This window comes from Leguminivora glycinivorella, chromosome 26, assembly GCF_023078275.1.
Source record: "Leguminivora glycinivorella isolate SPB_JAAS2020 chromosome 26, LegGlyc_1.1, whole genome shotgun sequence".
Lineage (NCBI taxonomy): Eukaryota > Metazoa > Arthropoda > Insecta > Lepidoptera > Tortricidae > Leguminivora > Leguminivora glycinivorella.
In genome coordinates this window covers 6,260,234-6,277,777 of record NC_062996.1, presented here as the reverse complement: position 1 = coordinate 6,277,777, position 17,544 = coordinate 6,260,234, and the positions used below count along the sequence as shown (strand labels likewise).

General features: G+C 42.2%; 1 protein-coding gene across 2 annotated transcripts in view; it reads left to right on the top strand.

Annotated features, from left to right (window-relative positions):
- The window catches only part of LOC125239865 (transferrin-like), a 35,767-nt gene extending 24,826 nt beyond the window's left edge, over window positions 1-10,941 (top strand). The window contains exons 11-17 of one of the 2 annotated variants that reach the window (XM_048147590.1): window positions 354-511; window positions 1,289-1,431; window positions 1,599-1,653; window positions 4,063-4,176; window positions 5,307-5,448; window positions 7,333-7,410; window positions 9,434-10,941. In XM_048147590.1, the coding sequence (XP_048003547.1) occupies window positions 354-511; window positions 1,289-1,431; window positions 1,599-1,653; window positions 4,063-4,176; window positions 5,307-5,448; window positions 7,333-7,410; window positions 9,434-9,776 (1,033 nt within the window). In that variant the 3' untranslated portion in view covers window positions 9,777-10,941. The remainder of the gene's footprint in view (window positions 1-353; window positions 512-1,288; window positions 1,432-1,598; window positions 1,654-4,062; window positions 4,177-5,306; window positions 5,449-7,332; window positions 7,411-9,433) is intronic. The other variant, XM_048147591.1, reaches the window with a different exon arrangement.
- Window positions 10,942-17,544: the final 6,603 nt, after the last annotated feature.

Below are 17,544 nucleotides of genomic sequence, written 5' to 3'. Positions count from 1 at the left end.
AATTTTCGATGAAAATCTTACTGGGCATTTATCCGAAAGTTTTAATCGCTTTGATTTCGATGGCAGCATTATTACCCGAATCCCATAAGAGTGACACGAGTTTCCATCGTTTCTGATAGAAATCTGCGACCTTCACTTAAATTGACAAAATTTCCTATAATAGTCCGTTTTCACATTATCCGATCCGGATGTCGGAAGGATTTCAATGGAAAAAATCCAAGATGGCGACTTAATGTACGGGATATCGGTCCGACATCCGATATCGGATCGGATAATGTGAAAACGCACTTACGGGACTCACGTAAAAATGTTGCCGCCAAAGTCAAAGCCCTGTATCTATTTAATTCTTCCAGGCACTTCAGCTTGACGCCAGTGAAGCTGGTCCAAAACCTGCACTCTGACCCCAACTCTTTCTCGCGAGTGATAGCGCTAGTGAGGGCCAACTCGGACATCACTCGCTTCGAGAACCTTCGCGGCAGGAAAGCGTGCTTCCCTGAATTCGGAGGCATTTGTAAGTAAATTTCTGTAAAAGGGTGCTCCCTGGCGACTTTTCGCTTTTCCGGCACAACTCTAAATTGCGACATTTTGGAACATCGGTCCATATTCCCTCTCAACTGAGGCAAGAAGACCTTCCAGCGCGAAATTTTGAGACCTTCCAGCGCAAAATTTTGCATGCCTTCTCTCAATACTTAAACGCCTAAAGCCGTTGTCAGGAGGGCGCTGTTATTCTGATGTATGGGGTGACAGTTCAGTATAGTATGAAGAAAATAGTTCTAATGAAATTCCGCAAGATGGCGTGTAGTCATATTATATTTCTGGTCCGGCTTTAGCTAGACAGCGATTTTGATAGCGCCACCTGTGCAAGTACAAAGGTTAAGTAAACGACATAATTTCATGTCGCTAGTATCCTTGGTACAATGCCTCAAGGTCCTATTTTAGACATTAGCTAGCTTAATTTTAAGTTTAGTCTTAGTTTCTTAAATAATTATGTAAATATGTTCATGTAAATAAATAAACAAAGAATTTCATAAAGGTTTGGCGTTTAAAATAATTCTTGCACGGCGCGGCTGTTAAAATAGCTGTCAGCTTAGCATGGTATGACTCTTTGCTCGTATCTAACTAAGGGCCCGCGCACACGGGCAACTGTTGCCGGCGACTTTTTTGTCGCGACCATGGCTTAGTATGAAAGTGCGCACACGAGGCGACGCAACTTTTCATACAAATACGAAAGTCGCCGAGCAACTGTTGCCTCCGTGTGCGCGGGGCCTAAAATTTTCGTTTTTTTCAGCGTACATGTCCTTCGTCCGCACGGCCCAAGTGCTCGGCGTGCTGAACGACAAAGAATGCGACTACGCGAGGGCGGTCGGTGAATTCTTCTCAACCACCTGCGCTCCTGGTGCCCAAGACGCCTCTCATGCCCTTGGAGCTTCCGTAAGTAGCATGTACTACCTAATATACAAATACTTATAATATACATATTAGAAAACATCCATGACTCAGGATGCCCTTACCGGGATTCGAACCCGGTCGTCAAAAAGCCCAAAGTAGCTAATACACGACCGCACCACGCGGCACTAAGTTTTTTTTTCTCATTTCAGAACTACGATGTCTCAAATCTCTGCAGTCTTTGCAAGGCTCCTAACGGTGCTAACTGTAAGTTTTTTTACATATATGTTATTTATAGAGGACAAAGAACATAATACTCGCTAGGAAATTCTCAAAACTTTTTTTTTTTTTTTAGTATAGATAGGTAGACGTTTGACCACGATCACACCTGATGGTAAGTGATGATGCGGTCTACGGTGGAGCACGCTTACCTATGAGATACCTATTTACTCTTGCTTTAAAGAGACCTGGATTGTACTCGTGCGAAAACACAGACTTAGGCAGGGCATTCCACTCCTTGGCGGTTCGCAAAAGAAATGTTGAAGCGAAACGCTTAGTGCGTATTTTTGGAATACTGACCATGAAGCGATGCCGCATTGCCGATTGTCTAGTGGTCCTATGGTGAAATGAGGACGGAGGAACAAGGTTATACAGTTCCTCAGCGCACTCTCCGAAATGTATCCTGTAAAATACCGATAAACTGGCAACCTTCCGACGATGCTCCAGGCTATGTAGTCGAGAATTGGTCAGCTCGTCGTCATTGATGATCTTCTTGGCCCTCCTCTCGACTGACTCGAGCGCCGCAAGCTGGTATTTCGCTGAACCATCCCACAGGTGAGAACAATATTCTACACACGACCGGACTTGTGCTTGGTACAGGTCGAGCAGCTGCCTAGGTGTAAAATAATGCCTCACCTTGTTGAGGATGCCCAGCTTTTTTGCAGCTAACTGAGCTTTCGACTCAATGTGCGGGCCGAAGTTAAGTTTCGAAGTCAGTGAGATTCCGAAAGCTCAAGATGGTCGGTAATCGGAAGGGATACATTTCGGAACGTAGGAGTAAGGTGGAATGGGCTCCTTTTAGCAGAAATAAGACACGCCTGAGTCTTACTAGCATTGAACGCAACCAAATTGGCTTCACCCCAATCGGAGACTGCCTTCAGTGATTCGTTCATGCGTTCGACCATTGCCTCCTGAGTGACTGTATCTGGACTCCACTAGCTCGTGAGTCGGGTATGTAGCTTTCTACAACCGTCGTGTCATCTGCATAACCGAACGTACCTGGTTTCAGTAGGTCGTTTATATGGAGCAGGAAGAGGGTCGCTGAAAGCACAGATCCCTGAGGAACTCCGGCGTTTATTGCCAATTGATCGGACGAGCAGCCATTAATGACAACCCGAATCGATCTATCCCTCAGGAAGTCAGATACCCAGTTACAGAGACTAGTGGGAAGACCGAAGGACGGTAGCTTGCTAATAAGACCCTCGTGCCAGACCCGGTCGAAAGCCTTCGATATATCAAGAGAGACAGCCAAGGCCTCTCCTTTCTTCTCGATGGCCTCACTCCAGATGTGTGTGGCATACGCTAACAGATCTCCAGTGGACCGGCCACGGCGGAAGCCGTACTGTCGGTCACTGAGGAGGTCGTTCGCTTCGAGGTATGCCAGGAGTCGGTTATTCAGTACACGTTCCATACTCTTACAGAGTATGGAAGTGACCGAAATCGGTCTGTAGTTGGCCGGGTCTGCTCGGCTACCTTTTTTCGGCACTGGTTGCACATTAGCAAGCTTCCAAGATTTCGGAACCTGACCGGTAGTCATAGAGAGGCGGAAGAGGTGCGTTAAGATGGGACATAGCTCAGGTGCACAGGTTTTAAGAACTATGGCTGAAATACCGTCAGGGCCACTTGCTTTGTTCACGTCCAGATTTTGCAACACTTTACGATCCTCCGTCTGACGAAAAACTCCGCCTAGGAAGGCGCCTCTAGCGCTAGGGGTGTGCCGCGAACGTCACATCACATTTGACGTTTTATCTTTGCCACTGTCGCACCTGTTGAATAAAATGATCAGTACTCTACACTCAAAAACCCGCTCCGGACTATGCGTGCGAATCACGGCGCGACGCCGTGAACGCGAGTGTGGATTTGATACGCAAAAAGTTCCACACTAGCGTTCGCGGCGTCGCGCCGTGATTCGCACGCATAGTCCGGAGCGGGATAAACGCCCAATTAGATTCCAGTCACATTTATTGACAATGACTTAAGATTGAAAGTGACATCTACTGGAACACTATCGAACACTTAAATTCGCACGTTATGAAAGAAACTGTGGTTTACGGTAAGTGCTCTTCCCAGGCCCTGTAGCCGAATGGCATTTCTGCGACGCGAAACGAAATCGAAACGCCACAGAAAGGTAGTCTGGCTCTGTCGCGCCAATACGCAAGAGCGATAGAGATAGATATCTACGAAAGAGATATTATCGTGAGCGTTTGTGCATTGGGCTACGCACACTGAAGAGAAACCTATTTTTTTTCTATTATATTTTCTATTATAAAAAAACCGCCTTGCTGCGTAAAAACTTCTCAAAATACTGTTCAGAGTCGTATACAGAGTAGTCGTGAAAAAGTCAGCATTATTTTTAAATTTAAATGTCTCCTTTATTTTACCTTTTTTTTCCTCCAGCCACCTGCAGCTGGGACTACACCAGTAACCTGTACTTCGGCAACAACGGCTCCTTATCCTGCTTGGCTAACAACGACGCTGATATCATCTTTGTGGAAACCACCAACATCAATAGTAAGTACTACTGAAGGCCAGTCTAGACGCGACAATCGTCTCTCAAAAAAACCCTGGTTTGCTGGCAAATTGGGACAATATTTATTCTTTTTTTTTTTTTTGGCTCACAAAACAAGTTACAGATATTAATAGAAAAATAAATTACAATTTTACTGCTACCCTATTACTCTAAACATGTGTGCACAGATAGTATTTAATTTAATTAAACAATATGCGCTAGGGATGTGAGATGTCATCTTTTATACTAGGTACATTGAAGCTAGGAACATACTACGCGGACGTCCGTCGTAAATCGACCGCGACCGATCAGTGTGCACGGAACAAAACATCCAGCGAGCCAGATTTCAATCGGACGTCCATGCGCTCAATGCCACGGCCACGTCCGTCGACCGATAGTTTGCACGGTTAAGTGTATATTCATTGTCCAGATCCCCGTCCGCGGTCGATTTACGACGGACGTCCGCGTAGTATGTTCCTAGCTTAATTGTGGAAGAGCAACTGACTAAACTTATACCTATTACATATAACTTAACTCCAACTTATTCATATTTTGAATTCCCGCGATTATTTAAATGGAAATAATAACGATATAATAGGTAGCTTATGTTAAGAAGCCAAACAACGCGTCGAATTCAACAGAGATAAAAAAAATGGTGCTATTGTGATGTCACATACCCGCCATCTAGGAGTTTCTAATTTTTACAATTTCGTATTTAAAAACCGTCAATGAGGAGGCACACTGACATTTTATCCCGCCAGGCGGCGCCTGTGCAAGTGTCTAGGCATGTCACTGTCATTCATATGTGAGAGAGAGAGAAAAAAAACTATCATCTTCTCGCTCTCACGTATGGACTAATAGGGTGGTTCCATCTGTCATAACCTTTGAGTGTGCCTCCTCATTACGATATAGGTAACAGTGCTGCCATCTCCGTATTCAAACCGTAACCTCCACAGGTTTGTCATGTTTTCAATAGCACAATCTCCACATAAGTATTATCTGTCATAATGTCAATCAAAATGTCAATTGTGCTGCCATCTTTATTTCTGACCCGCAAAATCCACATTTTACCTGCCAATGCCTACTTGTAACCAGTGCTGCCATCTCTATTTCATAACCATAACCTTCATAGGCTACCTGACGGCCCAGAATCTGCAGGCCTCCCAGTTCCGAGCCCTCTGCAGTAACAACACCCTGGCCCTGCAGAACGGAGTCAACGTGGATGACAACTGCTTGCTGTCTTATGTGGTGGATTCAGAGGTTCTGACTAGAAGGTAAATTTTTATCATTTTATTCATAGATAAATAGGGAAGAAGCCGAACTCCGTAGTCACTTTTACATGTTTGACTCATAAAACAATAGATGGCATTACTATACACTCGTGACAAATAATATTGTTCAATTCGCGAAATAATTTCATTTATATGACCTAAGTCGTAATATTTAAAAATTTGGAACTTGATTGTAAAACATTATCACTATATTTACACCAAAATTTACAAAAACAATTAAGTATTTTTTTACCAATCGGGTACTTGAATCAGATTCAATTCATGGTAAGTGTTTTCATAGAATAAAAAATAACTATTTATTATTCTATGATTTTACCATACTATAGTCAAGGGGGGTGTAAACCATGTGTACCTAAACCAGACGCAAAAAACGCTGAGTTCATCCATTTTTGTCACTCTGAGTAAGGCATGTTACAGATGTGACACTGTTTGAGTTGCAGGCGTCCATAGGTTACGGTGACCGCTTTACATCAGGTGGGCCGTATGCTTGTTTGCCACCGACGTAGTATAAAAAAAAATACCTGCCTGGCAAAAAAGATTAGAGAGCGCGCACACGGGCAACTTTTGGCATCGATTTTTTTGTCGCGACCATGGCCTAGTATGAAAGTGTGCACACGAAACGAGGCAACTTTTCATACAAATACGAAAGTCGCCGAGCAACTTTGTCGACCGTGGGCGCGCACCCTTAGAAAATAATGGGGGCCACCGTCTATCTAAACCTAGTGTTGTTATGATTAAAAACCGGCCAAGAGCGTGTCGGGCCACGCTCAGTGTAGGGTTCCGTAGTTTTCCGTATTTTTCTCCAAAACTACTAAACCTATCAACTTCAAAACAATTTTCCTAGAAAGTATTTATAAAGTTCTACTTTCGTGATTTTTTTCATAATTTTTAAACATATGGTTCAAAAGTTAGAGGGGGGGGACGCACTTTTTTTTCCTTTAGGAGCGATTATTTCCGAAAATATTAATATTATCAAAAAACGATATTAGTAAACTCTTATTTATTTTTAAATACCTATCCAACAATATATCACACGTTGGGGTTGGAATGAAAAAAAATATCAGCCCCCACTTTACATGTAGGGGGGGTACCCTAATAAAACATTTTTTTCCATTTTTTATTTTTGCACTTTGTTGGCGTGATTGATATACATATTGGTACCAAATTTCAGCTTTCTAGTGCTAACGGTTACTGAGATTATCCGCGGACGGACGGACGGACGGACGGACGGACGGACGGACGGACGGACGGACGGACGGACGGACGGACAGACAGACATGGCGAAACTATAAGGGTTCCTAGTTGACTACGGAACCCTAAAAAGTTCAATGAGGAAGCACACTGACATTTTAAGTATCCCGCCATCTTCTCGCTCTCATTTATAAAATTCTTTATCTGTGCAATGGAAGAGCAATGGACTTATTTTAGTCTTATGAAACCTTCCTTATGTTTTAATTCATTTTCTGTTTTTCTTGTTTTATTACACGTATTTATATTTATTGTGAGTGGTAATAAATCATTATTCTACATTTTACTCTATTCTACCTCTCATTTGGACTTAGTGTACGGTCATACTCGAGACTGGATGTTGTGTATTTGTCATATTTAGATCAATTAAGCGGCACACTGACTTTTTATCCCGCTAGGTGGCGCCTGTGCAAGTGTCTAGGTATGTCGTTGTTATTCGTATGTGAGAGAGAAAAAACATATCATCTTTTCGCTCTCACGTATGGACTAATAGGGTGGCGCCATCTGTCATAACCTTTGATTGTGCCTCCTCATTAGCATGAAAACCAAATAATTTATTTCCTACTGGGTATTGGTCTTTTAAAATGAAGTATCCCTAGTGTAGTTTTCTCATTCAAGGCCTACTCTTAAACACCTACCACGGCCGCTGAAACCTCATAACATCACGCATCCCCCACCTCTGAGGCCAGTTTATGTGTACGTATTTATATTATGTTCATATTAGCAAAAGTAGCCTATGTCACTCTCTATCCCTTCAACTATCTCCATTTAAAGAATCACGTCAATTAGTCGCTCCATTTTGCTGTGAAAGACGGACAAACAAAAGACGCACACACTTTCCCATTTATAATTAGAGATGCACACACTATTCAGTATCCGGCCTATTCCCCTTATTTATAATATTAGTATAGATTTGTATTTTTGGTTGAATGATTTTGGAGTAAACAAATTAAATGTAAAAAAATACAGTCACTACGTTTCCCAGCGAAAAGTCTCTTTGTTGCTCCCGCGGGCCGATTTTTAAGTCTCACGCGTTCGAATTCAGAAAATTGTCACTGAAAATAATAGCAAGTCACCGTTTTCAACCGGTATTTTAGTGACAAAATCCCGTATGCGAGATTCAAAAATCGCCCCCCTGAACTTTGACTAGACTTCGACACTTTTTAGCCAGCTTTCGCTTCGACTATTCGTACCTACTGTAGCAATTACAGCTAGGCAAAAAATAGTAGAAATCAAAAAAGTGGCAACATCGTCGTCTCCTCCCTTTTTTAGAGGGTGCGACTTTTTTGTCGCGACCATGGTCGACTTTTCGCAAGCGACGACTTTTTTCATACAAATACGTAAGGTTCCATGGTCTTAAAAATTCATAATCTTAAAAAAACTTGTGCGCAAAGACAGTTCAAACTGTCAGTCAATCTGTCAGCAGAACGCAACTTTTCATACAAATACGTAAGTCGCCGAGCAACTTTGTCACCCGTGGGTGCGCACCCTTATCAATATGTGTGACGTTATTTGGGTAAAGGGACCTTATTGCCGATGGCGATTACGGCGTTATGAACAGTGTTCGTATACAAATACGACGCGGCTGGACGTACGCGCCACCGACAATAAAGCTAGGAACATACTACGCGGACGTCCGTCGTAAATCGACCGCAGACGGGGATCTGGACAACGAATATACACTTAACCGTGCAAACTATCAGTCGACGGACGTGGACGTGGCCTTGAGCGCATGGACGTCCGATCGAAATCTGGCTCGCTGGATGTTTTGTTCCGTGCACACTGATCGGTCGCGGTCGCGGTCGATTTACGACGGACGTCCGCGTAGTATGTTCCTAGCACAAACTACTAAGAAGATATGGTTCCTAGCTTTAAGCTAGGAACATACTACGCGGACGTCCGCGGTCGCGCGACCGATCAGTGTGCACGATCTTCGGGACGTGGCTTCGGCTGACCAAAACATCCAGCGATTTCGATCGGATGTCCGTGCGCTCAAAGCCACGTCCACGACCGATGACCGATAGTTTGCACGGTTAAGTGTATATTCATTGTCTAGATCCGCGTCCGCGGTCGCGCGACGGCGGACGTCCGCGTAATATGTTCCTAGCTTGAGGTCCCTTTACCCAAATAACGGCACATGTGTGAAAAAACAAGACCACGATGTTGCCACTTTTTAATTTCTACTCTTTTCTGCCAGACTGTAATTTTGTGATTGTAGCTTCATTTTATTAACACGATCTTGAGAGTATCATTATTATCATTAATATTAGCTTGTTGCCAACTTTGAAAATATTCCATTCTTAACTTAAGACCTCCTGAAAACTAATATCTTCTCCTAAGAGGGTGCGCCCACGGGCGACTTTTCGAAGCGACTTTTTTGTCGCGACCATGGTCTAGTATGAAAGTGCGCTCATGAAGTTACGCAACTTTTCATACAAATACGTAAGTCGCAGAGCAACTTTGTCGCCCGTGGGCGCGCACCCTAAAGCTGGCTACATACTGCGCGCGAATCACGGCGCGACGACGCGAACGTAAGTGTGGATTTATACGCAGAGAGTTCTACACTCGCGTTCGCGGCGTCGCGTCGTGATTCGCGCGCATAGTCTGGAGCTTAGTTTGTGGCTAGGTTAGATTTGTGTAAGATATGTCCCCTAATATTTATTTATCCCGTAACCCTTTTGGTTTGCCAGACTATAACCAGTGTCTAAACTTCTTCCAGACAAGACGAAGCCTACAGCAGCATCAGCGCTCTCCTCGATACCCTCGAAAAGTACTTTGGCTACACCGCATCCTCAGGCACCCAGCACGTCAACCTAGAAATCTTCTCCAGCTTCGACGGAACCCGGGACTTGCTCTTCAAGAACACAGCCGTCGGGTTCTCGGAACCCACCACGGCTACCACCAACCAGCCAGCCAAGAACTATATTGAACTGTTCAGCCATTTGCAAGCCTGCACTGGCGCTGGGAACAATATTCCTGTACCTGGATTGGCCAACAGGAGCTTCTACTCTATTGTTACTCTAATTGTGTCTGCATTGGTTACGCGTTTCATTGTGTATTAAGATATCATGTACAGTTGGCAACAAAGCTATGAATACATGCCAAAAACATGTATGCAGAACTTTATTGCCTATACATGTATATAAGTGTGTATACCTATTTTTGGCACTTTGTAACAGCTTAGTTGTTGACTGTAAAGCCCACTGATGGTCCGCTGGGCAGGCCTGTGAGTTCGACGAATTTTATGTGTATTTTGATCGTCTGTGAGCCCCTTAAAGTAGCTAACAAACTACCGCACCGTACCGCGACCTTGGATTTTTTTCATGTAAATGAGAGGGAGAAAAATAACTCTTTCTCGCGCCCACTTACAGGCAGTATGTGGATGTCATTAGTGCGGTGCGGGGATATGTTAGCACTTGAAGTCTAGGTGAAGCTATTTTTATCGGACTTTCTGATGAGGACAGAGTTTATGTTGATTTTATGTACCTTATAACAGCAGAAAGTATGAAAGGAAAAGGTGCCTCATCACCAGACAGTGTCAAGTATTCTATAGTAGTGGTTAGAATAGTAATGTAACAAAGTAGGTATAGACCCTGGCCATAAAGCATTTTTTGTGCATTACAATTATTGACTCCTTTTTTTTAGTGACTTTGAATATTCCACTTACCACTTGCACTATTTTACTTATTTTATTTGCCTTCCATGCGCGGATCCAGTCATGGTCATGGGGGTCATGACCCCCCCCCCCCCCTCTTCTTTGGGCACTAAGCTGGATCAGCGCTTGTTCCCTACAATGAATAATATTACGATAATCTATTATTTCACAAATTTACAGGGAAATTTATAAAACTTAATGTCTAATTTTACAAATAATGGCTAAAATAAATTGTTCAAATTTATTTTTACAAAAGTCTGTGCTTATGGCCTATATGTGTTTTTTTTTTAATTTACTTACCGTTTTTTATCACACTATAATACCTAGTATTTATTTCGTTTACCTATTTATTATAGTCATTTCGGTGGTAAAGTATGATGGTAGAACTTGCAGTAGGTAAAATGTTTATATTCTAAGGTCTTGTTTTACGATAAAAACTGCCATTCGCTACAGATTTATTTTAAGTAACTATAATTTAACTACACATTTAATATTTTCAATACTTATCTTAAATAATAAAAGAATAATAAAGTTTTATTACGCATTCTATCACTGTCAACAGAAATTTTAAACGAAAAACTATGCCATCTGTCTCCTCTCTCTGGAAATAATACTTTATTTTTCGTACACAAAAATAGATGGCGTTGGTAAGTAATGTTGAAACGTAGGCTTGCCACAGACAGTCTTAAAAAAAAATTGTATGCAAATTGACAGTTCAAACTGACACTGACAGCAGAGCTGTAGTATGAATTTTTAAGACTGTCTTTGGCAAGCCTTAGGCTTCCCAGAGACAGTCTTAAAAATTCATAATCTTAAAAAAAAATTGTATACAAATTGACACTGACAGATCTGTCAGTGTCTTGTCAGTGTCAGTTTGAACTGTCAGATTGCATACAATTTTTTTTTAAGATTATGAATTTTTAAGACTGTCTGTGGGAAGCCTTAGTCCATTGCACACTGAAGTCCATTGCACATTGAAGACTGTCTGTGGGAAGCCTTATTCTGGCGCTCCTTACCAGACTATGCTGCTCATCGACCTACAATAGGGACTGAGCTCACACTTTTTTTGCCATACTAAATTGAACCTTATCACCTGCGCATAAAGGCGTTCTTGACAGACTAGCAAAAGTGTGTCCACATGAGAGGGTCAAAGTTGGGGCTGGTGTCCCTCTCGCACGTGTGACCAGTGTTAAAAAATTACTATAGTAGTAGTATTTTTACCTGTATGATAACTAAGTTTATAAACTTCTTAAATTATTTTCGTATTATATCGAGGCAAGGGTATTAATACCTTGTAACGAATTGGTAAGTCATTATTATGAAGCCATAAAACCAAAAAATTTCGCGATTATTAAAAACCTTTAATTGGGTATTAGTAGATTTGGTAGTAACTTTGAATATTGACTGGTATCCCCAAATGATGACAGTGATGACGTCATTCAAATGATTTTGATAGTGGTAATAAGTGCGAGAGGGACACCAGCCCCAACTTTAACCTCTCATGTGGACACACTTTTTGGCCTAACAACTCATTCTGGTTTAATTATAATTTTGTGGTGCTACTATGATCATCATCAAATACCTAAAGTTTTTCTGTAATTTTTACTTAAGTAAGAATTAAAGTGTGATTGAGTTTTTATCTTTGTGAATAAAGTATTTTTTGTAGAAATGTGCTTTTCATTTATAGGGTTCCGTCGCGGCCAAGGGCTAGTATGAAAGTGCGCTCACGAAGCGACGCAACTTTTCATACAAATACCGCAAATACGTAAGTCGCCGAGCAACTTTGTCGCCCGTGGGCGCGCACCCTAAAAGGGCCGATATTACAGCTTGACAAAAAATAGTAGAAATGGAACAAAGCTTTTTTCTCAAACATGGTATGAAATATTGATGTTATGTGCCTTATAATTGGCAGCGAAGTATGACGTTGCAGGTGCGGCTAGGACGATTGATAGATAATGGAATTTCATACAAACCTTGCAGGCCAAGGCCGGCAAAGGCTTTTTTTTTTTTTTTTTTTAAATTGATGGCCTTCCCCTCTTTTTACAGGAGGGATTTTGCCAACGACGACGTTAAAGACATACAACGCACGATAAGAATGTTCGGTGAAAATTTTTGGTGGGAAAGGAGCTGGTAACCTAAAACAAAAAAACATTTATTGTTAAGGACATCACAGACAGCACAGGACGAATGTACAGTTTATTATGGCCGCTGTACACACATGGCCAACAGTTCCACCAACCCCCTTGGCCATGTGTGTAGAGGGCTACTTGGCCGTAAGTTGGCAGTTGGCGCTTGCGCTTGCCGGCCAACCGATTCGTGTCGGTTTTTTGTCCACACATCAAAGGATCTTGGCGCCAATGGCCAACTGCGTTTACACGTTGGCGCTTCATTCAGTTGGTCGTCAGCCGTCAGAGAGGACAGTAGTGATATATTTACGAAAATAATAAGTTTATCTATGCCAATAATAGTGTAGATTTTAGGAAATAAAATAACCTTGCAAATGTTTAATGTATTTCCTAAAAAAGATAAATGTTCTTATCAGAATATTCAAAAAATTGTTAATATTGCAAATAATTAAATTTTACTACGGGGTTATTATTTTTTAATATTTTTTTTCTGACAACGTCTATGACCAAGAATTTCCTAGATTTTTTCATTCCACGTCCATCTTTCATGAAGAGCCAATGCCAAGTGATTGGTTCGCCAATGTGTAAACAGCGGCTCTTATCTTGGCCAAGGGGTTTCACAAAGGGCTGGTGGAACCGTTGGCCATGTGTGTACAGGGGCCATTAGAGAAAAGAGCGGGAAAGGGCGATAGTTTTGACAGTTAGTAAGCATGCCAACATAAGGAGAAATAAGAGATTGACAATAAAATTGACAGTGTAATATTAATAATTTAGTAGATGAAGGAATATAAAAGAATTTAAAGTTTAATGTTATTTTCCTGTATGTGTTTGAGAAGCAATGCGGTAATGGGAGGGTCCATGAGGACCAGAAGCGTTTGAAGATTGATAGGACGCGGGATGTTTTTTGGTAAGAAGTCGTACATCGAGTGTTTAAGCTTGCTGCACGAAAAGAAAATGTGATCAGGAGTTCCTTCGTCAAGCCCGCATTCGCACAGGGAGCTATCCCGAACCCTAATTTTGGCAAGGAACACCGGAGTACAGACGTGACCTAATCGGAGACGGCAGAGTGTAGACGTGGCCCATTTAGTAGCGGAACGGAAGCGGAAAAACCATGGTTTATATGGAATAATTGGTTGTATGTTTCCATAATGTTTTCCAATATGGCGTCTGGAATTGTCCCATAGTTTCTGCCAGTCATCTCTCAAATCACGGTGAGCTTTAATCATTAAATCGGATGCGAGAACCATGCTGTGTGACTCTGAACCATTGAGGATTGCTTGTTTTGCCCACATATCGGCATCCTCATTACCTTCTATCCCGCAGTGGCCAGGAATCCAGACTAATGTTATCTGTAGGCCTTTTTCATGACATCTGTGTAATAATTGTTTCAGATTGAGGATGAATGGGGATAACATTTTCATTTTGAAATGGTTGCCTACTAAAGCCTGTAGGCAGCTTTTAGCATCAGAGAAGATAATAACTTTTGGAATGTTGTGGGACTCCACATATGCCACAGCCTCCATCAACGCTATTGATTCCCCGGTAAAGACAGAGGACTGTGAGGGGCATTTGTATGATAGGAGGACACGGTATCTGGGGATCCAAATTGCTGCTCCGACACAGCTATCATTGTTCAGTTTTGAAGCATCAGTGTATATTGGTAAGAAATCTTCCCACTTTTCCAGTTCTTTGTTTAATTTTGCATTTGCTCCTGGGTCACTTTTATTAATGTTAAAATTTAAAATTACTTTGGGGGAGTAGATTAAACATTTATATTCTGTTTCGAATATTGCATTTTTGCCTGTGCTATAAAGTGAGGGAGAGAGGTCTTGGATTTTCCTATAACTAGAAATAAATCTGGGTGTTTCTTTATGAGACCAATATGCATTTTCAGGAATCAAGGAGGAGAGAGCTTGGAGTCGAGGGATGAGCAAGTGATTTGATATGGAACAAGCTCTCAATACATATCGGTCTGCAAGGAGTTGTCTACGGAGAGATAGGGGTGGATCTACACACTCCACCTGCATGCAATTCTTTGGCGAAGATTTCATAGCACCCAGGATTATTCGTAGGCATTTTGCTTGAATAGCATCCAACTTTCTGAGTGCTTCTTTATTGCAAGGTTCTAGGACAAAGGAGCCATAGTCCATTTGGCTGCGGATTAAGGCATTATATACAAGTTTTTGGCAGTATGGATGAGCACCCCACCAAACCCCAGAGAGAGATCGAAGTACATTAATACCTCTTTCGCATTTGCCAACAATGTGGTTCAAATGTGGAACACCTGACATTTTGGAATCAAAAAGCACTCCCAGAAATTTTACCATATTGCTGGTGGGGATAATTTGGTCTTCATAGCGAAGAAATACATTTGGGATGGAATGACGGCGTGTGAAAGTAACAGTGCAGCTTTTTGAGGGAGAAAGGGATAAGCCATGCTCATCCAGCCATTCCTTAAGGTATACAAGAGCCTCATTGAGTCTAGCCGTTGCACTGTCCAAATTATGGTCCGCAGTATAAACTACCAAGTCATCCGCGTATTGGAGAATATTACAGAATGGGAGAACAGATTGGTCAATATCAAATGTGTAAAGATTATATAGAAGAGGGCTGAGGACAGAGCCTTGCGGGAGGCCTTGCCATACTATACGAGGAGGGAGGAAAGCTTTACCGGATCTAATTTTGATGGTTCTTCCCATGAAGAGTTTGGAGACAATATTAACAATTCTCACAGGAATGCTCAGCTGAAGCAGTTTTGCTCTGAGCAGAGGGAGCTGCACATTGTCATAAGCTGCAGATATATCTAAGAAGCATGCGGTAAGTTGTTGTTTCTCAGAGAGGGCTAATCTTATGTCTGCAGTCAAGATGGTTAAGCTGTCCGAGGTACTTTTCCCCTTGCGAAATCCAAACTGGGTATCTGCTAAGAGTCCTTTGTTTTCAACAAACCATTCCAATCTACATTTCACTAGATGTTCAAATATTTTTCCCATGGTTGCAGATAGAGCTATGGGCCGGTAAGAAGAAGCTTGTTGAGGATCCTTGCCTGGCTTCAAGATTGGGATTACTACTTGGGTCTTCCAATCATCAGGGACCTCACCGGATGTAAAGAACAGATTGAAGAGGTTTAGAAGGTGTTGTTTGCAAAGCGGGCTAAGTTTTTGGATGAAGCAGTACGGAATACCATCCTCACCAGGTGAGCTGTTGCGGAGACCAGTCAAAACCATATCGAATTCCGAGATACAAAAGGGGTTGTCAAATGCAGATAACTGAAGATTAGAGGATGGATTAATGCAGCTTTCTTCCGGGACAGAAGGTGGGGCCAGTTTATTTGCAAAGTCTTCCAACCAGATAGAAGAATCGCAAGATGATGGAGGGTCGGGCTTGAATGACCCTCGAAACTTTTTTATGTTTCTCCAAACCAGTGATGATGGGGTTCTGGGATTAAGGCTTTCGCAGAATCCCTTCCAACCAATCTTTTTTGTTCTGCTTAAAAGTCGCTTGGTTTGGGCAGATACTTTTTTGTGAGTACTGAAATCTTCAGAGAGACCTGACTCATTATATCTCTGCTCTGCTGCATCTCGTTCCTTAACTGCTGCCGAACAGTCTGAATTCCACCACGGGGAGATGGAATCTTAGAGCTGGCCGGATTTTTCTTGGGAATGTGGCAGTCAGCTGCTTCTAGGATTATAGATTTAAACAAGAAGTAATTTTCAAGAGGACTTAGAGTATTATTTACTCTAAGAAGTTGATTTAACTTCTCCTCTACTTGAGATGAGAAATTGGGCCAATCAGCCTTTTCCAGCTTATACTTTAAAAGAGGTTCTGGTGATGAAAGACTCGATACTGCAGATGCTTTGGAAATTATTATAGGGAAATGATCACTACCGAAAGACTGGTTCAAAACCTGGTAGGAGAGCAGACAAGAAAGATTAGGAGAGCAAGCAGAAAGATCTAAGACTGACTTGGGGTTCTGGCCGGGATATACTCTGTGGGTTGGTGTGCCATCATTAATTATAGATACGTTGATATCATCAAAAAGATCAATGAGAAATGAGGAGAAAGTGTCACTATATGCTGAACCCCAGGAGGAGTTATGACAGTTGAAGTCACCTAAGATCAGAAGAGGATGAGGAACAGAAAAAAAGAGAGTAGATAGGTCAGGAATTAAATTTAGATTTGGATGGGGGATATAAATAGATACAATGTTTATTCCCATGACATTAGCGGCGACTGCGTTAATGTTATGGGAATGGGGGGGAAGCTGGATCTGAGTAAAGGGAATTTTCTATTAATCAATAATGCACTACCTGCACGACCATCATTGCGGTCATCACGGAGGCATGAAAATCCTGGGATCCTAAAGCGGGATCCAGGCCTCAGCCATGTCTCCGAGACGGCCGCGGCCGTAACAGAGTGATCGTTGATTAATTTGATTAAATCAGTTTTGTTTTTAATAATACTACGGCTATTCCATTGAAGGATATTGGTGGCCGTAGGGGCCATAATAGGGGAGCTAACTGAGGCTAGTTCGGTTCTGATGGCTGCAAGGTGATGGGCAACGTTGTTCGGTACGCATTCGCTAATCATGGAGGTAAACTTTTCCATCAGAGTTATCATGAGTGATAGACTGTTGTCATTTGTGGACTCTGTGTAAGATTGGGGGAATGAGAGGGCATGTCCGTTTGGCAATTGAGAAGGAGGTGTAGAAATTATATTTTGGTGAGCATGGCGGTCATAACTGGGGAAAGTGGCGTCCTAGGTCGGACGGGGCGGTATATAGTCTGTCGGCGGGATTGAGATACACTTGGTCCATTATGTGGGTGTTGTGAATTAGAGGGAGTTGTGTCTATCGGGGGAGAGAGTCGAGGGGCATCTGTAACTATGGGGCTAAACATAGTGTTTGTTACGTCAGAGTAGGTTTTACGAACGGTTGGAGTACGGGCCGCAGCTTCCTGATAAGAGATGTTTTGCTCTGACATTACCAATTTAATAGATTTTTGCCTATTGAATTCTGGGCATTTTTTATCTGTGGCAAAATGACGAGCTGTG